Genomic DNA, 26,239 nt, shown 5'->3' with positions numbered 1-26,239 from the left:
AGGTTTGATTGGCTGTTAAGATTTCCTGGGATGACGACAAGAAGACAGAAGCAGGGAAGAGCAGGGGGACAGGAGCACAGGGCGTGCCCAGCTTCCCGATCGCTGATGCCCAATGGCCTCTCTGACCGCGGACTTTTGCAGACCTTGCTTATATCTTTACAACAACGTCCTCTTCCTGTGTCAGCTAACTCCAGCTAGGTTCTGTTACTTGCAACCTGATATCCACTGATGCCCAAGTCTGCCTCTGCCCCACACCTGTCAATTAGATTTTGGGGGGACAAACTGCCCTTCAGAGCAGCCTGGTCTGTCAGTTTGCTTCTTTGTCCCTAGAATAGGGGGAACCAGATCTGAGGACAGATGTTCCAACTTCCTCTTCCAACCATAACCACAACTGGGATGATAAACATCACTGGGCAAGGAGGCGGTCATAGGCCTTAAAGGAAGTCATTAAGGGGTTGCACTCAAATGGTCTTCTTCAATGGTTGCGTGGGGCTGGGCGGCAAAGACAGCCGCGTTTGTAGGGCCTCACACTTACCGGGTCCTCCGATGTCCTGCCCTTACAGATCTGACTGAGCTCAACTCATAATCACAAGTCGTGACTTGCACAAGCACCCTAGACTAGGGTACCGAGGGACACCTGGGAGATGCAGTCAGTGGGGGTCCAGCTCTTCATCGGGCTCTGCGCTCAGTGCAGGGTCTGCGCGACATTCTCTCTCCCTCTTCCACTGCGCCCCCCACAACTCTCTCTAAAATAAATACATCTTAAAAAAAAAAAAAAAAAGAAACCAGGGAAAACTGAAATCCCACCTGGCTTTCTTCTGCTCCCAGGGTGATTCTACTACATTTTACTGATTTGTGAACTTCTACACCAACATAATCTCACATTTAAGGAACGTTTACAAAAACAATATGGAGAACTGCTATATATTCTTTCCCCCTCAGATCCACTAATTTAAAAAAAAAGTTATCACATTATTTTCTCATTATCTCTCTCTTTCTATTTGCATGAACATCTTAAGGGCAAATAAAAATTAAAAACAAGAAGCTTCATTCTCCCTGTTGACAACGAAGTAAGAGGCTTCTCTCCCATCCGTTCTCCTTAGAGCATTATACTTTGATAAAAGGTCTGTAACTCCTTTCTCTGTCTCTTTGAAATGTATGTGGTTTTTAAAAAAAGATTTAATTAATTTATTTATTGAGAGGGAGAGTGAGCAAGCCCATGAGCCCACAGGGGAGGTCGGGGGAGGAAGGAGCAAAGGGAGAGAGAGAAAATCTCAAGCAAACTCTCTACCGAGCTGAAATCAAGAGTCGGACACTTAACCGACAGGGCCACCCAGGCACCCCAGGAGTGCAAGTTTGTTTTTGTTTTTGTTTTTTAAGATTTTATTTATTTATGTGTCAGAGAGAGAGACCGCACACGTGCACGAGCAGGGGGAGCAGCAGAGGGAGAGAGAGAGAAGCGCCGATCCACCGTTGAGCAGGGAGCCCAATGCAGGGCTCCATCCCAAGACCCTGGGATCCTGACCTGAGCCAAAGGCAGACGCTTAACCAGCTGAGCCACCCAGGTGCACCAAGTGTGTGAATTTTTTTTTAGAAGCCAAATAAGCCTCTTAGCAGTTTCCTAATGAGGAAAGGCCTTTCTGAAGAACCTGGGAGATACCTCTTTGAAATAGAAACATCAAGGGAGAGAGCACCTCTGTCTCCTAGTTTCTGTGGGAAGGCAGGAGCCTGACTTTGCCACACCCCTTGCTCTCAGTTGCAGAACTCCCTCCTGCCATAAAGGTCTGAAAGATCTGTTTTTCCTCTGGATGAAGCCAATTAGCTAACCCAGATGGCCACCCAAATTACTAGGTGAATCTGGGACGAACTACCTATGACCGATGGTGCTGTCAAGTCCCCTTTCTCAAGAACTAGTTAATGTTATCGGGAAACACGCAGCCAATGGGTGGAACCTGCGTGGCTAACGACAAAGGGGAGATTCCCCCGGTCTTTGCCATCTCTTAGCGGATTGCCCGGGATGTGCATGACATTCCATTTTTATGCTTTTTAGGTAGTAAATTTGTTTTCTTTCTCTGCTCCCTTGTGAAGGGATTTTCCGGGTCGGGTGAAGACACTGTTTCTAATTGTATTTCCACACAGCATACATGTATCATTTCTTTCTTCTGAACCATAGGAGAGCAGGCTGCATACACTGTGCCCATACTCTGAACTTCTCAGTGAGTGTCTCCTAAGCACATCTTCCTAGGAAACCACAGTATGGTGATAAAATTCAGGAAATTTAATACTGATATACATAATTTTATCCCATTGACAGTCCTTGCTCCAACGTTGTCAACTGTCCCAGCGATGTCCTTTTTAGCGTCTCTTCCCCAGCAGAGGTCCAGCCCAAGATCACGCCTGGCCCAGAACTGCCATGTCTTGTTCATCTTTATTTGGAGCAAAGCTCTGGTTTTCTGTCTTTTACTGCAATTTTAAAAGCTTATGAGCTAGTTATTTAATAGAAGATCCTTCACGTTGGGTTTGTGTGATGTTTCCACGTGATTTGATTCGGGTTCCTGCACAGCGGAACCTGGTTTCCTCTCTGCCCGGCATCTATTTCCTCATCCCCTGGGTGGTTTCAAAGGTAAATCTCACACACAGCATCATTTCATCCATAAATACCTCCTCCATTCCACTGCAGTTGGATTTATTCATTTGGGGGCATTTAGCATTGCTGGGTCCTAAGAACTCTTCCCCTATAAGTTCTATTAATTTTTCTTAAAAAAATTAAAAAGTGTTGGTTTTTACTTTTAATTATGTGACCATCTGGAACTGAGCTTTTGTGTGGTATGTGGTAGAGAATTTTGGGGGGTTGTAGAAAAACCCCCCAAAACTGGTTCTGTTTTGACTTCTGTGGTGGCTACACAACCGTATGCATTTTTCAAAGCTCATAGAACTATCCAGAACTCTATGAGGAACTACCTGAACTCTATGTAGGTTATACCTTTATGAGCCTCACTTCAAGCCATCATGAGTGTTGAGGAAATACAAGTTACAACCACAGTGAGAGGATATGGACTTGCCATAGACACAGGTGCTAACACAGCAGCCATCTTCCTCAATTTTCTTGGGGGGCCCATGTCTTCTCCACCATCAGAGCATATAGTTTGGGGGCTGATCCTCCCCCACATCTAGAAGTGAGTATATAAGCCCAGGCCTGGCCAGCCTGAGCTCTGTATTCCCCTGGCTGCAGTGCCTGGCTCAAGTTTAGACCCCAAGACTTAGACACCCAGCACATTCCAGTCCTGGGGTGGGACATGAGCAAAGTGGAAAAGGCAACTGAAGTTCTGGGGATGTAAGTCTGGGAGCTGTTGGGGGCCAGCAGGACGGGGAGCCTACCTGAGAATGACACCTACCCAGGAGGAAAGAAGCAACAGATGAGAGAAAGAGAACAGTGAGCTATGAGGACATTGTTTGAGCTTCTAGGTCCAGCTGTGCCTGCAGTCCACCTTTGGACTTCTCACTTATGAGCCAATACATTCCCATTTTGCTCAATTCAATATAAGTTAGTTTATAAGTGAAGGAGCAAGCACACTCTGGCAGGCCAGCAGCCAGTCAAGAGACCAACAATTGTTTTGTTTTGTAGTGGACACTTCACTGGATGGTCTGCAGGAACCAGAACAGGAGTCAAATGACTGGCTAGGTCTTTGACGTGAGGGCAACTGGAAGGGAGTTGGCAAGTGACCTTTACAAGAAAAGGACAGAAAACAGCTCTCCAATCTCAACGAACTCCCGGTTCACCAAGGGAAAGACAATGAAAGAAACAAATGGCCTTTGACACAATGTGTGATAAGTCCCTCCGTATCTCCTCGTTATAAGTAACATATTCCATTGATTCTAGGATATTGCATTTCCCTCCCACATTCTGATCTCTGAAGTTGGGATGGGTCTTGCGGTCAGTGTCTTCTTACAGCGTGCTCAGCCAGAAAGTGTTGAGGTTGTCCTTGCTGGCGCCCAGTTGACCTTGAGCACGACTGATTCTGTCATCCCTTCCAATGAAAGGAGGCACTGCACCTGTTCACTGAACTGCCTTTCTCAATGTCTTTCACAGGATCGCACTGTGATTCAGTTCACAGGCACAAAGACACTGGGGCAGAACGGCCAAGGTACATCTGATATCCATAGAGAAAGCCAACAGCTCTGGAAGACAGAGTGTAAGCCCCCATGGAAAAGGAAGGAAATGAGGCAGCGTGTATACTGCCTTACCGTGTGGACAAAGACAGGAGGCACGGGTGAGTCACCCACCTGGCCTCTGAAGATGAAGGGCTTTGGGGGCTCCCAAAACAACTGTATGGGGCGTCCATGTTCCTTTTCCTCTCTGCACGAGAAGGTGTAAGACAGGAATAGAGGTCTCAGTACAGCTCAAAGAGAGCTTTTTCAGAAACGAAGTCTAAGTGATAAGTAAGCATGGTTTCAGCTTAACTGGTATCATTTATCTTTTCCTTCCCCAGTGGCACATAACCCAGGGAGGGCCCTTAGAATTGAGTGTGCTTAGAGTCAGTGATTTCTGTTCAACACTCATTATGGGGTAGAATTCAGGAGGGAAAGACCACACGGTGCACCGCAGGACGTCCTCTCCGCACACAGAGCACAAGGTATCAAGTGTGGCAGGATGCACCAAGGCAAGGCTAGTGCAGGGGCACCTGCGTGGCTCTGCTGGTTGAGCCTTCAACTCTTGAATTAGGCTCAGGTCATGATCTCGGGTCCCAGGATCGAGCCCCACGTTGGGCTCCTCATTCAGCCGGGAGTCTGCTTGGGATTCTCTTTCTCTCCTTCTCCTTCAACCCCTCTCCCTTCTCACTCACTCTCTCTCTCTCAACTAAATAAATAAATCTTTATTTAGAAACAAAGAAGGAAAAGCTAGTGCACTACTTACAGGGTCCAGGGGTTTGGATCGTGCCCAGGTCATCACGGTGGAGACTAAAATAAATACCTTGCGCTTCTCAAAGTGGCTGACTTCTTCATTCAGGGCTGTAGGGCCAAAAAGTGGAGCAGTTATTCAGGTCCCCAAAGACCTCACTTTCCCTATCATGTGTGGGACTTGAAATTAAGACGGGTGTCACCTCTGTGCTTCCAGGACAGTCCCCCTGCCCTTGTGGTTCCTGGCATTCTCCCACCAGCCACCCAAACTCTACTGAGCCCAGCTCCCAGATTTAACCCTCCTTCTTGCCTCCTGGGCCACAGCAGTGGGCCAGTGGGCGTCCTGATCCTCGCTGGTATGGACTAGAACAATTCATGGCTTTTCTTGCCTCCTTACCACTATGAGATGTGTAATATTATTATCTCTGTTTTACAGACCAGGAACTGGGGTGTAGTTTGCCAAGAGTTACGGAGGAGAGATGGGGACACAGTCCAATCCAGGCAACCTGGTTGCAAAAGCTGAGTTCTCCCGCTATGCCCGCCAGCCAGCCGGCTGCATGGAGAACGAAGCAGGGGGGCCTAGCAAGGTTGGGGCTGGGGCTGCGAAGGCCCCAAATCCAAAGGTAAAACCCCATTATGATTTCACCTAAAGCAGTCCTGGGGGTTGCGGGGACAGCCCATGCAGTGGGCAGTGTGGGCCGTGGCTGGAGGGCCTTGGTGATGATGAACATTCCATAGTGATCAGAATCTAAAACAGTGGTGGACGGAAGGATGAACATTGGATTTCTAAAGGGTTTGTTGCCTCCCGGGGCCGGGGGGTGGGGCGCGGGGAGGGCTCTCCACACACTGAAGCATTCAATCTCCTTAAATACTTTCGGCATGTGATTCCATTAAAATATTTTTCACGATGTATAATTTTCCAGAAAAAAAAATCTAAAGGGAGGTCTAATTAAATTGTCAGAGGAGCTAAGTGACACGGTTGTCATGGTGCGTTTTTAGTCTCAGGAGCTAATTCCCTGAAGAAGCAAGACAATAAAAGGCTGATGATCCCCTGAATCTAATGAACGTGTGGAGGCCGACCCTGAGGTAAGAAGGCGTTACTGAATTCAGCCTGAGAAGACGACGTCCAAGTGTTAATCTCCAACGGAAGCGTTCATTTTAGTGCCATTTTCATTCTATTAACAAAAATGGCCTCTTCAATTTCATTCTGCCCTTTTACCCTGTTGGCTCCACAATGCCTCAGACTGGTTTGTGACCTAGTTAGTGACTGCTCGGCCCACTTAGAGCTCTTCAAAGTGGGTTATCCTTTCATTTGTGATCATTTTAATGGGTCTAAAATAATCTCCTTGTTCACTTGTGAACAAACACAGTTTATCCTCATATGGAAATGGTTTCTCCCATTCCTAACACTTTGTTCCCTTCTTCTGGGTCATCTTGCCTTCCTTGGAGAGTATCTGTGAAGAGCAAGGTAGGAGAATCCATTTCTAGTAAAAAATTTTAAAATTACTTAATAAAACATTATTAAGAAGTAAGAATTAACCTTTGCAAAAAACACAAAACAAAAACAAACCCACAACAGGGGACACCTGGGTGGCTCAGTCAGTTAAGCACCTGCCTTGGCTCAGATCCTGATCTCAGGGTCCTGGGATGGAACCCTGAGCTCGGTATCAGGCTCTCTGTTCAGTGAAGAGCCTGCTTCTCCCTCTTCCTCTGCCCCCCTCACCCCTTCTCATGCCCTCTCTCATTCCTGCTCTATCTCGAATAAAGATATAAAAATCTTTAAAGAAAAAACCCACAACAACAAAAAAATATGCAAGAAAAAGCCCCAAACAGAAACCATACTCCCAATCTAAGATTGTGCACATCAGGTAAAAGAACAAAATTCTCAAAGCCCCACCAAGCCCACGCCCCACTCCCCAGGTGACCCTGATGGCAGCTGAAGGCCTCTAACTGTACTTTACCACAGACACCAACACTCTGCTTCTCCAAAATGAGGTAAGACAGTTACAACCTTCCACCCAAATAGGTAAAATCTTCTTCATTATTTAAAGGTCTTCATTAGAATGAAGGAGACAGTAAAACCCACTCCATTTTAAAGCTCGTGAAAGGAGACACCGTTGTCAAAGTCTGGGAAACCACTGTGCTCCTCTGTCACAGCAGGAGGGCAGTGGCTATTATCTCAAATTCATAATCAAAGGACATCCATCCGTGCAAGGATTTTTAGACATTAAAAACTACAAGTGGGGGGAGGGGGAAGATGGTGGAGGAACAGGAGATCTACCTATGATGGGGTCCCAGGAGTTCGGCTGGACAGTCATCAAACCATTCCGAACAGCTACAGACCCAGCAGGAGATGGCAGAGAGGAAGAGCAGCAATTCCAGGAACAGAAAAGCAACCACCTTCTGGAAGGCAGGACGTGTGGAGCAGTGAATCCGAATCCACGGGAAGATAGACCGTGGGGGGGAGGGGCGGCTCCCGGCAAGCGGCGGAGCAACGGAGCACAAAGTCAGAACTTCTAGAAGCCTGCTCCACTGAGGGACGTCGCTCCAGAGGCTAAGCGGGGGTGGAGCCCTCCCGGGGACAGTGTGGTCTCAGGACCCGCAGGGTCACAGAAGGATGGGGGTGTCTGAGTGTGGCAGAGCCCCCAGGTATCCGAGCGAGGACGCCGGCTACAGAGAGAGGAGGAAGGGCTCTCCGCTCGGGGTTACCTTAACCATGGTCCATGGCACAGTCGGACACTGCTCTTCAAGTAGGGACCCCACACCTGGCACATCCGGGAAACTCACCTTCCCCCAGGGGAGGGGTGCGGCAATACACTGCAGGAATCGGCTGGGTTTAGAGACTCCAAACGGGGCTGTGCGCCAGAGACAGAAACGCTGGGTCACAGGCCGGGTGAGCATGGAGCGCAGCGGGAGACCAGGGAGCCGGAGGGACTGCTTTTCTCTGAGCTCTCGGCTCCTCCAGGTGGAAGATTGGGAGGCCGCCATGTTCATTCCCGTCCTCCAAAATGGTACGGAAAGCGAATAGGGAACAAAAGCTCCCGAGCACCAACCGGAGCACATTACTTAGCCTGGCCCCTGGCAAGGGCGGTGCTATTCTGCCTCCCGCAAAGACATTTGAGAATCAGGGCAAGAGGCCGCTGCCTCCCCCAGAAGATTAGCAAGAACGTCCAGCCAAGACCAAGTTCACCGATCAATGAGAACTGCCCAACTCCACAGCTGGGGCAAAGCAACACGGAGAATTCATGGTTTTTTTTACCCATGATCCTTTAGTCTTCTAAAGTTAAATTTAAAAAATTTTTTTTCTTATTCTATTTTGTAAATGTTTTCCTCTTTCCTATTTTAACATTTTAAAACTATTTTATCTTATCAATACCTTTTTAAAAAATCTTTTAAAATTTTCATTGTTATAGTTATTATCTATCCCTTCATTGTATTTAACCTTATTATTTTGTATACAAATACGTTTTTCTTTCTTTAAAAATTTGGGATACAGTTTCTTCTAAAAGATGAAAATATACCCTAAATCTAGCCCATGGCTTTATTCTAGTCTCCAGCCTGATCACAGTCTTTCCTCTTTTTTTTTTTTTCTTTTTTCAACCAACTTCTTATCTTATCAATTCAATTCCTATTTTAGAATCTTTTTAAATTTTGGGGCGCCTGGGTGGCTCAGTGGGTTAAGCCGCTGCCTTCGGCTCGGGTCATGATTTCAGGGTCCTGGGATCGAGTCCCGCATCGGGCTCTCTGCTCAGCAGGGAGCCTGCTTCCTCCTCTCTCTCTGCCTCCCTCTTTGCCTACTTGTGATTTCTCTCTGTCAAATAAATAAATAAAATCTTTAAAAAAAAAAAGAATCTTTTTAAATTTTCATCTTTACAGTCATATTCCATCCCTTCATCATGTTTACACTTATTTTTATATACTTGTGTTTTTCTTTCTTTAAAATTTTCAGAGGTAGTTCCTTCTAAGAGACTACAATACATCCAAAATCAAGTGTGTGGCTCTGTTCTATTAACCAGTCTAATATATATATATATATATATTTTTTCTTTTTCCCTTTTTCTCCTTTCTTCTCCCCCCAGTTTCAGGTCTCTTCTGGTTTGGTTGGTGTCTATCTCTCTCATGTCATTTCCCTTTTGGTAGTTTGCCCTCTCATTCATCTTTTTTTTTTTTTTTTTTGGTAAAGATTTTATTTATTTACTTGACAAACAGAGATCACAAGCAGGCAGAGAGGCAGGCTGGGGGTGGGGGATCACACTCCCGGCTGAGCAGAGAGCCTGATGCGGGACTCGATTCTAGGACCCTGGGATCATGACCTGAGCTGAAGGCAGAGGTTTTAACCCACTGAGCCACCCAGGAGCCCCTCATTCATCTATTCTTATCTGGATAAAATGACAAAGTGAAAAAACTCATCACAAAAAAAAAAAAAAAAGAACAAGAGGCAGTACAATGGCAAGGGACCTCATCAATATAGGCATTAGTAAGATGTCAGAACTCGAGTTCAGAATGATGAGTATCAAAGTGCCAGCTGGGCTCAAAAAAGCAGGGGAGGTACTAGAGAATCCCTTTCTGCAGAAATAAGACCCCTTTCTGGAGAAATAAAAGAACTAAAATCTAACCAAGATGAATCAAAAAAGCTATTAATGAGGCACAACCAAGAATGGAGGCTCTTACTGCTAGGATAAATGAGGCAGAAGAGAGAATTAGTGATACAGAAGACCCAATGACGGAGAATAAAGAATCCGAGGAAAAGAGAGACAAACAACTACTGGACCATGAGCAGAGAATTCGAGAGATAAGTGACACCATAAGATGAAACAATATTATAATAATTGGGATCCCAGAAGAAGAAGAAAGAGAGAGAGGAGCAGAAGGTATATTGGAGCAAATTATACAGAGAATTTCCCTATTTTGTGATGGGAACAAGCATCAAAATCCAGAAGGCATAGAGAATCCCCCTCAAAATCAATAAAAATAGGTCAACACCCTGTCAATTAATAGTAAAACATACAAGTCTCAGTGACAAAGAGAAAATCCTGAAAGCAGATCAGGACAAGAAGTCTGTAACATACAATGGTAGATATATTAGATTGGCAGCAGACCTATCCACAGAGACCTGGCAGGCCAGAAAGGACTGGCATGATATATTAAGAGTACTAAATGACAAAAATACACAGCCAAGAATACTACATCCAGCTAGGCTGTCATTGAAAATAGAAGGAGAGATAAAAAGCTTCCAGGACAAACAAAACCTAAAATAAATTGAAAACACCAAACCAGCCCTACAGGAAATACTGAATGGGGTCCTCTAAGCAAATAGAGAGCCTAGAAGTAACAGACCAGAAAGGAACAGAGAGAGTATACAGTAACAGTCACCTTACAGGCAATACAATGGCACTAAATTCATATCTTTCAATAGTTACCCTGAGTGTAAATGGGCTAAATGCCCCAATCAAAAGACAAGGGTATCAGAATCGATAAAAAAACAAAACCCATCAATATGCTGTCTGCAAGGAACTCATTTTAGACCCAAAGACAGCTCCATATTTAAAGTCAGGAGCTGGAAAACAATTTACCATGCTAATGAACATCAAAAGAGAGCTGAGGTGGCAATCCTTCAACCAGATAAATTAGATTTTAAGCTCAAGACCATAATAAGAGATGAGGAGGGACACTATATCATAATCAAAGGGTCTGTCCAACAAGAAAATCTAACAATGTTATATATCTATGCCTCTGACATGGGAGTAACCAACTATATAAACCAATTAATAACAAAATCAAAGAAACACATCGACAATAATACAATAACAGTAGGGGACTTTAACACCCCCCTCACTGAAATGGACAGATTATCCAAGCCAAAGATCAACAGGAAATAAAGGCATTAAATGACACACTGGGGGCGCCTGGGTGGCTCAGTGGGTTAAGCTGCTGCCTTCGGCTCAGGTCATGATCTCAGGGTCCTGGGATCAAGTCCCGCATCGGGCTCTCTGCTCAGCAGGGAGCCTGCTTCCCTCTCTCTCTCTCTGCCTGCCTCTCCATCTACTTGAGATTTCTCTCTGTCAAATAAATAAATAAATAAAATCTTAAAGAAAAAAATGACACACTGGACCAGATGGACATCATAGATATACTCAGAACATTCCATCCCAAAGCAACATAACACACAGTCTTCTCTGTGCACATGGAACATTCTCCAAAATAGATCACATCCTGGGTCACAAATCAGGTCTCAACCAGTACCAAAAGATTGGGATCATTCCCTGCATATTTTCAGACCACAATGCTCTGAAGCTAGAACTCAACCACAAGAGGAAAGTTGGAAAGAACTCAAATGCATGGTGGCTAGAGAGCATCCCACTAAAGAATGAATGGGTCAACGAGGAAATTAAAGAAGAATTGAAAAAATTCATGGAAACAAATGAAAATTCAAGCAGAACTGTCCAAAATCTTTGTTGTAACCATCTCTCCTAACAACATACTGCTTAAAATGTAACTTAGGAGAAATTATACTAGTTACCAAGCATGCTTAGATAAAGCCTTAAGAAAAACATGTACTGGCATGTACATGGCCTCTGGGGGAGGACGTCCTTGAAGCCAAGCAGCTGGGGATGCCCAGCCCGCTCAGGGGGGAATGCCGCCTGCTTCATTTTTCCATTGTCTCCTCTTCTCTGGAGAGCACCAGCAGTTAGTCAGACAATCCTTTCATTTGGGCCTGCTCACTGTAGGTCACGTGCTACATGACCAGACATGTTTTGCCTTTCTTCTCACGTATGTACAAGACTCATGGTCAATGTGTAGTCTCCTCTGGCTTTGTTGATTGTTACTCACTTTCTAATAAATATGAGACTGAGGAGTTGTTCAGGGCGACAGTCTTTTCTACTGTCGTCCCCAGCTCCCATTCTCTTACAACTGACTCATTTGTGCCTCATTCTTCTCCCATGAGCTGTCAAAAGGCGGCACTTGGGGGCACAGCAAAGGCAGTCCTGAGCTGGTGCAGCCACTCTGGGAAACAGTACGGAGGTTCCTCAAAAAGTTGAAAATAGAACTATCCTGGGATGTCTGGGTGGCTCAGTGAGTTAAGCTGCTGCCTTCAGCTCAGGTCATGATCCCAGGGTCCTGGGATTGAGTCCCATATCGGGCTCCTTGCTCAGCAGGGAGTCTGCTTCTCTCTCCATCTCTGCCTGACTCTCTGCCCGCTTGTGTGCTCTCTCTCTCTCTACTTCTCTCTGACAAATAAATAAATAAATAAATAAAATCTTTAAAAAAAAAAAAAGAAAAGAAAATAGGGTTACCCTATGACCCAGCAATCGCACTACTGGGTATTTAACCTAAATATACAAACGTAGTGACCTGAAGGGCACGTGCACCCGAATGTTTACAGCAGCAATGTCCACAATAGCCAAACTATGGCAAGAACCTCGATGTCCATCAGCAGATGAAGGGATAAAGAAGATGTGGTGTATATACACAATGGAATACTAGCAACCATCAAAGAAATGAAATCTTGCCATTTACAATGACGTGGATGGAACTAGAGAGTATTATGCTAAGAGAAATAGGTCAATCAGAGAAAGACCATTATCATATGATCTCTCTGATATGAGGCATTTGAGAGGCAGGGTGAGAGGTTGTGGGGGTAGGGAGGGAAAAAAATGAAACAAGATGGGATCAGGAGGGAGACAAACCAGAAGAGACTCTTAATCTCAGAAACAAACTGAGCATTGCTAGGGGTGGGAGTGGAGGGAGGGGTGGCTGGCTGATGGACACTGGAGAGGGTCTGTGCTATGATGAGTGCTGTGAATTGTGTAAGCCTGATGATTCACAGACCTGTACCCCTGAAGCAAATAATACATTATATGTTAATAAAAAAAAAAGTACAAGTGGGGAAAATGAGGTTCCTTTGGGAGCGTAGGGATGGAGTGGAATGGAAATGCAAGGAATCGTAGCTTTTTATTCTAAGCCTTACTGTGCTTTTTTTTTTTTTAAGATTTTATTTATTTATTTGACAGAGAGAGATCACAAGTAGGCAGAGAGGCAGGCAGAGAGAGAGAGGAGGAAGCAGGCTCCCCGCTGAGCAGAAAGCCCGATGCGGGGCTCCATCCCAGGACCCTGGAATTATGACCCGAGTTGAAGGCAGAGGCTTTAACGCACTGAGCCACCCAGGTGTCCCCTTACTGTGCTTTTTTTTTTTCCACTTTACTTTATTTTAAGATTTATTTATTTACTTCAGAGAGTGAGCCTCATGCGGAAGGGGCAGAGAGAGAGGGAGAGAGTCTGAAGGTGACTCTGCCCTGTGCGTGGGCCCAATGCGGGGCTCAATTTCACAACCCTGAGATCACGACCTGAGCTGAAACAAAGACTCAGATGCCTAACCGACTGAGCCACCCAGATGCCCCAGCCCTACTGTGCTTTTTAATTTTCAAAACATGTCTGGGGGTAATTTCAGAAAAAAAAAATTTAAACACTGCAAGTATGCATTATATAGAAAAATCAATTTTCAACGCCTGACACGAAAGAAGACTCAACAAATGTTAGTTAGCTCTGATTGCACTGCAATCAAATATAAGTGCAATTATTTTAGAAGGTGCCATTATACATCATCAGTAAATATTTGCAAAGGGGCAAAATGCAGAAAGTAGGCTTTTCAAAAGAGCTCTGCTTCAAAAGATGACACAATGTTCATGCTTTTGATTTGTTTCTCACTGAGTGAAATGGAGGCACAAAGTCAGAAAAAAGAAATCAAACATTGCAAGCTCCCGAGGAATCCCACACAACCACAGGTAGTCCTTTTCCATGATTTCCCTGACTATAGTACAGGCATTCCTGAAGCTGCATTACCTTATTTTTTAAAAAGATTTTATTTATTTATTCAACAGAGAGAGACAGAGCACAAGCAGAGGGAGCAGGAGGCAGAGGGAGAAGCAGACTCCTTGCTGAGCAGGGAGTCCAATGTAGGACTCAATCCCAGGACCCCAGGATCATGACCTGAGCTTAAGGCAGAGGCTTATTTAACTGAGTCACCAGGGTTCCCACTTCCTTTCTTTGAACTTAACCCAATATATCATTTTGATGTTGATCGTACTCAAGGGTTGGCAAATATTGCCTCATCTTATAAATAAATTTTTATTGGAACCCAGCCCATCACTTACATATTGTCTATGGCTGTGTTCTCACCATAGCAGCAGAGTAGTTGGCTCCAACAGCCAAAAATACTTACTCTTTGGCCCTTTACAGAAAAAGTTTGCTGACCTCTGACCTAATCTGCCTGAAAACGAAAATACTGATGTGTATAAGATATTGAAATAGAAGGTGTGCTGTGTCTTTTGGCTGTCCTGCTAGTCTGGGGTGGTGATTTGAATACGCTGATATGTTTTCTCCTTTGCTCCCAACTTAATCAAGAGATGAATCATAACAGCACCAAACTGTGAGACATCACCTTGTTCTCTAAGACCTGCGGTCCTTAGAGTTCATTACAGTTATGAAAGCATTGGAAAAACGCAAGCACTCTCCCTGAGGCCTCACTGACCCTTACTATCAGGGGACATTTATTAAATTGAATCAAGTCCTCACAGAAATAAGTCCTCTCCTCTTAAAGGCACATCCCTCTTGTGATGCCTTTCTTGAGAAGATGCCATTCTCTGTCCCGCAGTGAAGTCCCTTGCATATGACTTGGCTCTCCCATGGGACTCCAGGGACCTCACGGGTATAATCTTTGTCTCATTCATTTTTGTATGTTCCCAATGCGCTCAACCCCACCTCCTTAAGCATGAATACAGGTTGAATCTTCAAAGTTACCGTTTCCTTTCTTTTCACGAGTAACAATAGTCTATTCTTCGGAAGCATGTGTTGTTTAATTCATTCAGAAACGGGGTCATTGAGTCTCAGGTGGCTCTAAGGTCACAGCAGTCCCCATAAGCAAACCAAAGCCTAGGTCTACAACTGCCGCAAGGTTAGGAAATCAAAACCTGAGGACGACCCATCATGACAGCTAACTAGGCTCTTCCAGGTCAGGCCATGCTTAAACTATAGCCAATCAAATCATTTGCTTGCTTTGCTCTGCCTTTGCCGGGTCAGTCTTTGCCCTGCCTCCTGTCCGTGCAGCGCTTCTAACCGCTTCCCACATGGCAAGCTCTCATGAATTGGTTTTTGCTCACATCAACTCTTGAAGGTTTTCCTATGCCCCAGCTTATCTTTAACACAACCCAAAGGCATCTTCATTAGCCTAACTTCATTTCATGTTTTAGGGAAGTTTCAGATCGGTTTTCCCATGGTCGTAATTTGCCTCGTGGTCATTAGACAGCTCTGAGGGTAAGGACATTGCATGAGAGTAGTTTCCCTGGAGAGAGAAGAGACTGGTTCACTGACCAGACACTGCCCAGATGGCCTCCTCTGCTTGCTGTGCATTCTCGGAGATGTTATAAATAATGACGTCACACTCCAGGAGGCGCATGAGAAGGTCTTCTCGAGAGATGGTCTGAAAAAAGAGAATTGAGAGTCGTTTGTTGAAAGGAGCTAACCTTCATTTCATATTTAGCCGGAATGACAATTTCCAAATTAGATATACTGCGGATGAAGTGTCCTACAGGAAACATTTGCAGGATGTCTATTTAAAATGAAATTTTGGCTCTCTTCTGTGTGTAGTTTCTAAGTAACAAATAAGTTTATGAAAAATAGCTGGGAACAGATGATTAAAAAATTGCATAATGATCTTAGGTACTATTTCTGCATGCTATTTACACCCCGATTCAGAAGGGAAGAATTACAACACACTGAAAGAAAATGTGTGAGGCATTTGAAATTAACTCCAACTCTTTGCGAGATTATTCAAGCCATTATATATCATGAGCTACTCACAAGTGTTGATGAGTGATTAATGCAGATTGTTTCAGAATCCTCAAGATGGAATTAATCGGTTCTCTTTGTAGATGTAAGGTGCCTTATTACAGATGACAGTTGGGAATATTTAAAAAAATACAGAAACTTTTAATGGGTAAAAATATAAAATTCTTACATTAGACAAAGTAACTTTGGTGATCACCATGTTTGAAATAGTTATTCCTTCCTGTGTGGATGTTGGTATGTTTCCTAGGAGTGCCCTACAGTGGGCTGGTATTATGATAACCATCAGAGGACCCTGCATTTCCAAATCAGGATTTCCATTGGCTGTTAGTCCAGTTATCCTGAGAATCAGATACTCCCCACAGTTCCTTGACCACTTGCATCAAAGCAGAACATTTCAGACCAGACGTGACCTCTTACCACATAACTTGGTTAAAGAACAGAAGCAAAGTGAATGCCTTTCCAGAGAGAGAGAGGACCCTGGCAGGGTTCATGCTCCCATTAAAACCCACAGCACAGCAGCTAGTTTCCCCAGCCTGGTTCCCTAAGTCCCTTGGAGTCCCCCGGTACTCATTTCCGAGGGCTGCTATCACTTAGGGTCACACATTGAGTGGTTTAAACAACACACATGCATGTCCCACAGTCTGGAGGCTATAAACATTGCTGTTTGTGACTGTGAGGCTCCAGACTGTTGCCTCCTTCCTGCCAGCCTGAGAATGAAATCACCCTCAAGGGGAGGCAGAGCACAGGAAGGGGCAGGAAAAGCAATGGCAGCCCCTGGATCACGCCAGCCCTGAAACTGCATCTTCTTTAAGAGACTGCCAGCCACATAAACTGAAGAAATTCCTTATTTATTAAGCCAGTTTGCGTTGCCGCATTTCCCTAGTGCTTACAGACCTGAACAGCCCAGACTGATGCAGAGAGCAGGGTTCTTAATAAAAATGAAGAGTCTAAAAGACAGAGGGGTTTTGCAGAGGAGCATGGTAAATTTAATTTGGGGCATATTGATTCAGATGTGCCATCAGGGCTTTCTGGGGGCAGGGGTGGTCACTACAGGGCAGCTGGATTTGGATGTCAACAGGGCTGGTGGCAGATGTGACACACATTGGTTCCTGTTGGGGAGCTGAAGCCACAGGCCTGGATGAGATTGAGGAAGGACATCCATTAGGAGAAAGGAGGGGGCTCTGGAGAAAACCGCATTTAACGGGAGCCTCAGATGCACAAGAGAAGCCAGCTTATGAAGGCTGAGGAAGGAGGAAGGAGACTGACTCCCGAGAAACCAGGAAGACAGGACTTTGGGAATTTCCAGCTCCCTGGTGACACTCGCCAGGCATTTCCTGTGATGTGGTGGGGGCACCTTCTGGCAGGTGGGACTCACAGGCCATGAATGCAGGAGTGAGGCTGGTGAATGTAGCAGTGGTGGCCTGGGGCTAGGGCCAGAGAAAGAGGACGGTAGCCAGCAGGGAGGCCACATGTGGTATTATTGACTCTTGGAAAGATGGGAGCGTGAAGCATGTGGATAGGTGGAAAGAAAGAAGCCGGTGGTGAGCAAAGCCCCTGGAGAGTGTGAAAACTGGTAAGTGGTGGAGAAAGTTCCCTCAGAGGGCAGGAGGGGACTCATTCATTCATCTCACAAGTGTTTACTGAGGGCTACTTTCTGCCAGTCGATGTGCTTGGGGCCAAAGATGCACAAATGAGCAGGAGAAAAAGTGAGGTGTCTGTTCTCAAGGGGGTGAGAATCATAGTCTGGGCCACCCAGAAATGACAGACAATAACCATAAAGTGTGACAAGTGTGATGATGTAGGCAGGTAAAGATACTATGGGAGTACAAGAAAAGAGCTCAGTATTGAAACAAGGAGTGTAGAAGTAGAAATCACTGAGAGCTTCCTGGAGGAGGTGGCATCCGGAGTCAAACCCTGATGGATAAATAGGACTGGGTGGGTTGGAAGAGGAAAGGCTGTTGCACGGTGTGGTGTCTTCAAAGCTGTAGGTAGGGCCTGAAGAGCGGCAGGCACCGTGATGAGAGGGACACCCCTCTCAGAAGTACATAAATATCCAGGATGAGGGTTGAGTAGCATGGGTCATGGGGGAAGCAGTAAAACCGCTACAGAAACGTAAAGATGGGTGGAAATTCAGATGGACACGCTAATGCTTTGGTAAGTCTTGACTTTAAACTGAACACATTTTTCTTGAAGCTTCCCCCCCCCTTCACTTGCTTTTCTGTAGAATCCTGTCCTGGGAACTGGGTGTTCATACTGACAACCCACTGACCTCAACTTACACTTAGTAACAAGACTCGGATGGCCGGCGCCAGTGTTGGTCAGGAGACCTCCTTGAAGACGGGGGGAGCGAAGCTGCCAGCACTGACCAGATTCTTATTGAAACCATAGATCCTGTGCGGCTTCCAATCCGCGACGAGGGAAGAATGAGGCACAAACAAGTCAGCTGCCAGAGACTGGGAGCAGGCGACAACAGTCGGAAAGGACTGCGGCCACGAGCAACTCCACAGTCTCACTTATTAGATAGAAACAATAGCCAATAGAAGGATTGATGAAGGTCAAATGTTAATCGTGTCTTGCAGACAAGCAAGAAGGAGGATCAAGTTTATAGTTAAACAAGCACATTCGAAGACTCAGCTAACTAACACCGGCCGCTTCTGGGAAGAGAAAGGAGCGACAACGGAACAGGGAAGCAGGCGGTTTTCGTTCCGCCCTGGGTGGGCCGGGCGTCCCCAGCGGCCCAGCTTCACCGTCCTATATCGTCCTTCTCCCCAAAGACCTGTTGCCAGTCTATGTATTTAAGGCCATATCTAAATGTGCTTGGTAACTAGTGAAATCCTCCAGGGGTTACAGTTTAAGTAACAAATTGTTCCGAGGGGCAGCAGCAATCCTGTGTTTTCTTATAAAACTGGGTCTACAGTATTTGTTTTTCCCCCAAGTTTTTATTTAAATTCCAGTTAGTTACCATGCAGTGTAATATTAGCTTCAGGTATAGAATTTAGAATAGAATATAGAATAGAATATAGAATTTATAGGAGATATATAGAATTTATAAGGAATTTATAAGTATAGATACAGAATTTATAAGGTGTAGAATTTATAAGGTATAGAATATAGAATAGGATATAGAATTTATAAGAATCACTTATATAAAATACGCAGGGCTCATCCTAACACGTGTCCTGATACCCATCATCCATCTAGCCCACCCCCCCCATTTCCCATCTAGGAACCCTCATTTTGTTCTCTATTATTGAGAGTCTCTTATGGTTTGCTTTCCCACACTCTTTTTTTCCCTTGCTGTATGTTCATGTGTTTTGTTTCCTAAATCTTAACTATGGGTGAAATCATTTGTTATTTAGTCTATGAATGTCTTATTTCACTTGGCATAGTACTGTGTAGTTCCATCCATGTTGTTGCAAATGGCAAGATGTCATTCTTTTTGATGGCACAGTAATATTTCACGTAGATACACCACATCTTCTTTACCCATTCGCCCATCGATGGACATGTGGGCTCTTTCCAGTTGCTATTGTAGACATTGCTGCTATGAACCCTGGGGTGCAGGTGCCCCTTTGAATCAGCATGTTTGGATCCTTTGGGTAAACACCGAGCAGTGCACTTCCTGGCTCGTAGGGTAACTTTTTGAGTAGCCTCCATACTGTTCTCCGGAGTGGTTGCACCAGCTTGCATTCCCACAATAGTACAAGAGGGTTCCCCTTTCTCTGCATGTTTGCCAACATCTGTTGTTTCCTAACTTGTTAATTTTAGCCAGTCTGACACATGTGAAGTGAGACCTTATTGTGATTTTCATCGGAATGGCCCTGATGATGACTGATGCTCAGCATCTTTTCACATGTCCCTTAGCCATCTGTATGCTGTCTTCAGAAAAAGGTCTATTCATGTCTTCTGCCCATTTCCTAACTGGAAGGGTCTGAGTTGTGAAGGCATTAGCCTGCTTCAGCCTCCTTTGCCCGACAAAGTAATAAAATGATTGTTTCTCTTTATCCCCCAACTCCGTCTTCATGTTATACTTCAGCTCCAGAGCAGAGGAGGGTTTTTGACAAGAGCAGCACTGTTTCTCAATAAGACAGTAACATACTGATGTGTTATTATGGAGTGGCTTATTACCAAAGGAGGTTTCTCTTCCATCTGCCATGGCCTGGGGTTGTTGGGTAATGTAGGGTTGAATGCATTATTTTTATTTTTATCTTTTTTTAAAGATTTTATTTATTTATTTGACAGACAGAGATCACAAGTAGGCAGAGAGGCAGGCAGAGAGAGAGGAGGGGAAGCAGGTTCCCTGCTGAGCAGAGCCTGACGCAGGGCTTGATCCCAGGACCCTGAGATCATGACCTGAGCTGAAGGCAGAGGCTTAAACCAATGAGCCACCCAGGCACCCTTAGGGTTGAATGCATTTTAAACACAGTTCAGAAATTTTTTTTTTTTAGTTGGTGTCCAAGGGAGAAGGAGAGAGACAATCTTAAGCAGGCTCTGCACACAGCATGGAGCCCAGTGAGGGGCTCCATCGCACAACGCTGAATCATGACCCGAGCCGAAATCAAGAGCTGGATGCTTAACCGAGCCACCCAGGTGCCCCAAGGTTAGAAATTTTATAGTCTGAAAGTCTAGATTAGATCCACCTCTTCCAAGAATATCGAATTTAAATGCTTTGTTTGTAAAGGCACACATTTAAAGTGGAGACCATGGTTGTTCTCCATCAGAGGACAAAGGCCTACTTCCACCTGCCCCTCACTTTCTCCCACTCCCAAGTTTGCGGAAGAGAGAGGAAGCAAAGACTAAGAGTGTACCGTGAAGGTGTGGGAGCTCGAGGCGGCTCTGCCCTTGGTTTACTCTTAGCAACAGCCACCTAGACTTACAGTGTATGTCTCCATGGCAAAGTCAGGCTGAACACTTTCGAGCTTGGAGAGTGTGCCCACAATCTGGAAGGTGCCTTCCTTAAGTCTGACTGATGAGGCTTCCGGCAGGGCTGACTTATTTTCTTCGTCTTCTTCCTCTTCTTCCGTAATTTCTTCAAGGGAAGCCCCAACGACGCAGTTAGACAGAAACTGCAAGAAAACATAAACGTACTAAGAAACAACAAAGAACAGTGTAGAATGAGGGCTGTACACTGGTAGCTCGCTGAAGTTAACACTAACTGAGAGACACAGCGAAGTGCGTGCTCTCACAACATTCTCTTTTATAGAGGAGGAACCCTGGCTCAGAGAGCTTAAAGCATGTGGCAAGGGTATTGCCCTGCTCTGGCAACAAGCAGGCAAGGGCTGCAGTCACCATGCTGGTCTTGCCTAATAGAAATGGAGTAATGTCATGCTATCCACTCTGGTGAATTAAACTGGCTAGTAGCCCCATGAACAGAAGTAAAAGGAAACCAGTGAAATGAATATAGTCATGTTTTATTTAACCCAACGGGTTAAAAATATTCCTAATTTCACAAGAAATCCATATAAACATTACTAATAAGATCTTCTATCTTCCTTTTTACTTATACTCAGTCTCAGGGTCAAGAGATCCAGCCCTCCACCAGGCATGGAGCCTGCTTAAGATTCTCTCTCTCTCTCTTTCTCTCGCCCTCTGCCCCACTCTGCTCCCCTTGCTAGCTCGTGCTCTCTCTCTCAAAAGACGAAAAAAATCAGGTTGGTGAAGTTTTATTTCTTATCTTACAGAAGTTATCCTTGGGAGTGATTTATGCAATGTTAAAGTGTTTCATGGGGCGCCTGGGTGGCTCAGTGGTTAAGCCACTGCCTTCGGCTTGGGTCATGATCCCAGGGTCCTGGGATCGAGCCCCGCATCGGGCTCTCTGCTCAGTGGGGAGCCTGCTTCCTCCTCTCTCTCTCTGCCTGCCTCTCTGCCTACTTGTGATCTCTGTCAAATAAATAAATAAAATCTTAAAAAGAAAAGAGTTTCATATATATGTATATGGTATATGTGTGTATGCTTAATATAAATTATTTGCATGTAAGTAAGAATGATTTTATTGTAATTTACATGTTAAACGTATGTAAGCAATCATGACATTATCATATCATACCTTGGGAGGAAAACATACAGAAAAAACCCAAACAAACTGGAAGTCCCACCTCATTTATTTTGGTAACAGTCATTTTACATAAGTAATCCAGGCTTGTCAGGTTCAACCACTTATGGGAATACATTTCTTCTAAGTATATCATATATATTTTCATGTTTCTCTCAGACATACATATTCCGGGGCACCTGGGTAGCTCAGTGGTTGAGCATTTGCCTTCAGCTTGGGTCATGATCCCAGATTCCTGGGATCAAGCCCCGCAATGGGCTCCCTGCTCAGTGGAGAACCTGTTTCTCTCCCTCTGCCTGCCACTCTCCTGCTTGTGCTCTCTCTCTGACTGATAAATAAATAAAATCTTTTTTAAAAGTTAAAAAATACACATTCCATTTTAATATCCCATTTCACAGTCGAGGACACTGATGCCCAGCTATAAGGAGCTTGCCCAAGATTGCATGGGCAGGGAGGGGTGCAAGTGTACCTTCTGATCCCCAAGGCGGGACATGGACCATAACCCCCACCCTCCTCCCTCCCAGGGACGTGTTGGGGAGTGGGGGCAGGGGAGCAGCTGGCCTCGCCCAGCTGGGCAGGAGCCTGAAGACTAGAGACCCAGCCGCCATCTCTTTCATATGCTTCATATTCCCACTCCTGCGTGGCTTGGTATGGAGAACAGAAATTCCCTAAAATTTCCGAACTGGAACCCAGGTCAGTCAAGGAATAACGGAGACATTCTGTTACCAATAAGCTTTTGGAAAAGATCTCTACAAACTAAAAGAAAGCTTTTGTTCTAAAAACACTGTGCAGTAAAAAAAAAAAAAAAAAAAAAATAGCCAGAGTTCAAAAGGGGGTAAAGAAAAAGTTTAAATTCTCTTGCCTCCGACCGTCCTAATCTCAATCAGGTCACCTCCCTTTTTAAATAATCCAGAGGGGCACCTGGGTGGGTCAGGGGGTTAAGCCTCTGACTCTTGATTTCAGGTCAGGGCATGATCTCAGGGTGGTGAGATCGAGCCCCTCAAGGGGCTCTGTGATGTGTAGGGAATCTGCTTGTTCCTCTCTCTTACATTTCCCCACAGCAACCCCGTGATTCCGCTTCGTTCAATTTATGCAAGAAGTGGGTGAGGCACCAGGGAGCTGCTGAGCAGGGCCATCTTCAGACTTTCATGGGTCCTTTCCTCCAAGGAAAAAAAGAAATACTAAAAATTATATTTCATGACTGTATTGCCAGGAAGACCCACCGTCTTTGACTCTAAAATCTCATTTGTTTCCTTCTGATTATAAAAGAAATTAAGACACGTTTGTGGGCCGCCAAGTCTAAAGGGTCCCGGGCCCTGTGCCTGCTGTCCCGGGTGTGATTCCCCGCACGCTCACCTCTCTGTCCTCCGACTCCCACTCAGAACGTCTGCCTTGGAGCTCGCCTTTGAATCAGCTCCTCCAGCTTGATGCTCATTCTGGGGTGTGAGGGTAAGGGCCAGAGAGAGGGAGAGAGCGACCAAGAATCTCAAGCAGACTCTCTTCTGAGCACAGAGCCCTACGTGGGGCTTGATCCCATGACCCTGATCGGAAATCAAGAGTTGGAGGCTCAAATGACTGGACCACTCACGTGCCCCTACTCTGAGACATTTTCTGCATACAGATCATCTCTATTTATCGATCTACCTACGTATCTTCTCTATATCTGTATCTTTTTGAAAGACATAAATCCCTTCATACTACATCTGTCTTTTTAAAGTTTTTTTTTTTAATTTTATTTATTTATTTGACAGAGAGAGAGATCACACATAGGCAGAGAGGCAGGCAGAGAAGGGGAAGCAGGCTTCCCGCTGAGCAGAGAGCCAGATGTGAGGTCCGATACCAGGAACCTGAGACCATGACCAGAGCCGAAGGCAGAGACTTAACCCACTGAGCCACCCAGGTGCCCCTAAAGCTTCCTTACTTTAAATACACATATTTTGTTACTTATTTTTTGCCTATTGTACTCTTGTCCTTTCTCTGCCCCCTCCCTTGCTTTTCTAGTCCTGTGGGAGATGTATCATGTATTTTTAGTCTCTTGTAGTAGATACTTATCACATACAATGTACAGAGAACATTAGAAGATCTAATTGCTAAAAAATAAAACTGAACAGAGAACATTAGAAGATCTAATTGGCTTTATTAAGTGATTCATGAATTCAGCAGAAATCCCATCTTGCAAGCAGAGGGGAGCCAGAGAAGCCGCACAGAAGGAAGGTTTTTTGAGAAGGAGGGTGGGGTGAGGAGTTATTAGCAAAGAGAGAAAGGATTGTTTTAGCAAGGTCACCTTCCCTTAGGGAAGTGGGGGGTGGTTATGCAAATTACCTCATCTTTCTTTGGGGAATGGAGAGAGCCCTGTGACAGACAACCTCATTGATGCCCTGCAGAGAATTCTAGATGATTGTCTAAAATTCCACTCCTGGAGAGATTGAAATTAATTAAGTCCTGGTTTGCTGTCCTGGCAAATGACTCCTCCTCCTTGAGCCTTGTAGCTTCCTTTCTCACAACACCATCACAAATATTACCATATATATTGTTGCATGCCATATATACAGTATTACTATTTTTACATATAAATAATCTAAATCTATATATTTTAAAAAGATTTTTATTTATTTGACAGAAATCACAAGGAGGCAGAGAGGCAGGCAGAGAGAGGTGGAAGCAGGCCCCCTGCTGAGCAGAAAGTCCAATGTGGAGTTTCATCCCAGGACCCTGGAGAACGACCTGAGCCGAAGGCAGAGGCTTTAACCCACTGAGCCACCCAGGTGCCCCTAAATCTATATATCTTTTGACTGATCTTTAGACGGTACTGGATGAAGTAGTGGCCCCCTACTCCCCATCCCCATTTGGAAATAGGGTCTTCGCAGCTGGAATCAAATTAAAATGAGGTCATACTGGATTAGAATGGGCTCTAATCCAAAGGTCGGTGTCCTAAAAACAGGGAAATTCGGACACAGAGAGAATTGCGGGAAACACCATGGGAAGACAGAGGCAGAGGTTGGAGTGATGAGTCTACAAGCCAAAGGATGCAAGAATTGCTGGCAAGTGCCGAAAACTATGAGAGAGAGAGAGAGAGAAAGAGGTGTGCAGCAGAAATCTTCCTCGCAGCTTTTAAAAGGAACCAGCCTTGCCAACACTTTGATTTTGGGCTTCTGGTCTCCAGAACCAAGACAGAATACACCCCGTTGTTTTAGGCCATGAAGCTTGTGGTACGCTGTTGACCGCAGCCCTAGGAAACCAGTAGAGATGGTATGCACTGCAGCCACATCCTATTCTCGGTAGCATGTGTTGTCTGCAAATGGGATCCTTAGCACCCGCCCCCCCAAGTCTGCCCAGGGTGCGGACACACGTCTGTGCTGCTCCAGAGGGGAGAGCGGAGAGGAACGAGTCCCGGCCAGGGAGATACGGCTTCCTTTTGACTACTGCGTATTTTCCGACGAACGGTCTCAGGACCCTCTTTCGGAACATCCTCGTTCCCCAGGGCTAAGGACGGGGGGTGGGTGGGGGAGGGGGAGTTCGGTGGGACACAGTGCCTGGCACATACACAAAACGTGCCTCAAACGACCCTCCACACGCACGTGGAAGGGACGGAAGAACGAACTGCTGAGCCTCGGTTTCCTTTCGTGGATGGGGAGGACGCCGCGCCCGACCTGCGAGCGCCGAACACCTGGGCTTCCAGGGGCGCCCCGCGTGCGGACTGTGCCCAGGACGAGGGACCGTCCTTCAGGGGAGGCCCTGCAGCGCCCCGCGGAGCAGACCCTCGCTGGGTTCGGGGGCTCGGGCACCCCGGGGCGGGGGCCTGGCAGCTGGGGACTGGGGCTCTCTGTACTCCGACCCGCCGCCGCTCACCTTCCCGATGTTCCCGCTGCTGTAGGAATCCAGCAGGTTTATAAACACCCTCTGGATCCGGCTAACTTTCTCCGTGGCTGCAGCAGTACCCTCTTCCTCTGCCATGGTGGGAGCAGCCCTGGTTGCTAAGGAGAAAGCGTCCCTCTGGTTGCCAAGGAGGTGGGGCGGGGGCTGGCCCTCCGGGGGCGGGGCCTACAGCGCGAGGCGGGGCGTTCCGCGGCGGGGGCGGGGCTCGCCTGGGCGGGGGCCGGGCTCGGCCGGGGCAGGGGCGGGGCGTTCCCTGGGCGGGGGCGGGGCTCACCCGGGCCTTGGGGCAGCGGTCTCTCCCCAGCAGGGCGCTCTGTGGCTCCGCGCGTGGTACTCTCCGGCCGGGGCGGTCCGCTTTCGGAGCCTCCCCGGCCCGGACGCCGGGGCCACGTGACCGCAGCTCCCTGTCATCTCTTTCATTCCGAAACTGGAAACGCGCCCCAGGGTTCACGAGACCCGGGGGACTGAAAATAACTGCTGCACGGGGAAAGCCCGAAGCCCATTCCCTTGTGGGATGGTCCGCCCGGGGGGACGTGACAGTCCTGCTGCGCCGAGAGCAGCTGCCGC

At 46.1% G+C, this 26,239-nt stretch overlaps 1 protein-coding gene across 2 annotated transcripts in view; it reads right to left on the bottom strand.

The window, feature by feature from the left end:
* The window catches only part of AK7 (adenylate kinase 7), a 74,202-nt gene extending 48,409 nt beyond the window's left edge, over nt 1–25,793 (bottom strand). Inside the window, exons 1-4 of one of the 2 annotated variants that reach the window (XM_032345207.1) lie at nt 25,646–25,793; nt 20,622–20,810; nt 15,268–15,376; nt 4,916–5,010 (exon numbers count right to left, since the gene is read on the bottom strand). In XM_032345207.1, coding sequence (XP_032201098.1) covers nt 4,916–5,010; nt 15,268–15,376; nt 20,622–20,810; nt 25,646–25,750 — 498 coding nt within the window. In that variant the 5' untranslated portion in view covers nt 25,751–25,793. Of the gene's footprint in view, nt 1–4,915; nt 5,011–15,267; nt 15,377–18,023; nt 18,257–20,621; nt 20,811–25,645 lie in introns of those variants that run through there. The other variant, XM_032345208.1, reaches the window with a different exon arrangement.
* Nucleotides 25,794–26,239: the final 446 nt, after the last annotated feature.

Source organism: Mustela erminea, chromosome 5 (genome assembly GCF_009829155.1).
Source record: "Mustela erminea isolate mMusErm1 chromosome 5, mMusErm1.Pri, whole genome shotgun sequence".
NCBI lineage: Eukaryota > Metazoa > Chordata > Mammalia > Carnivora > Mustelidae > Mustela > Mustela erminea.
The sequence above is the reverse complement of the archived record's forward strand: the minus strand, read 5'-3'. Positions and strand labels throughout refer to the sequence as shown.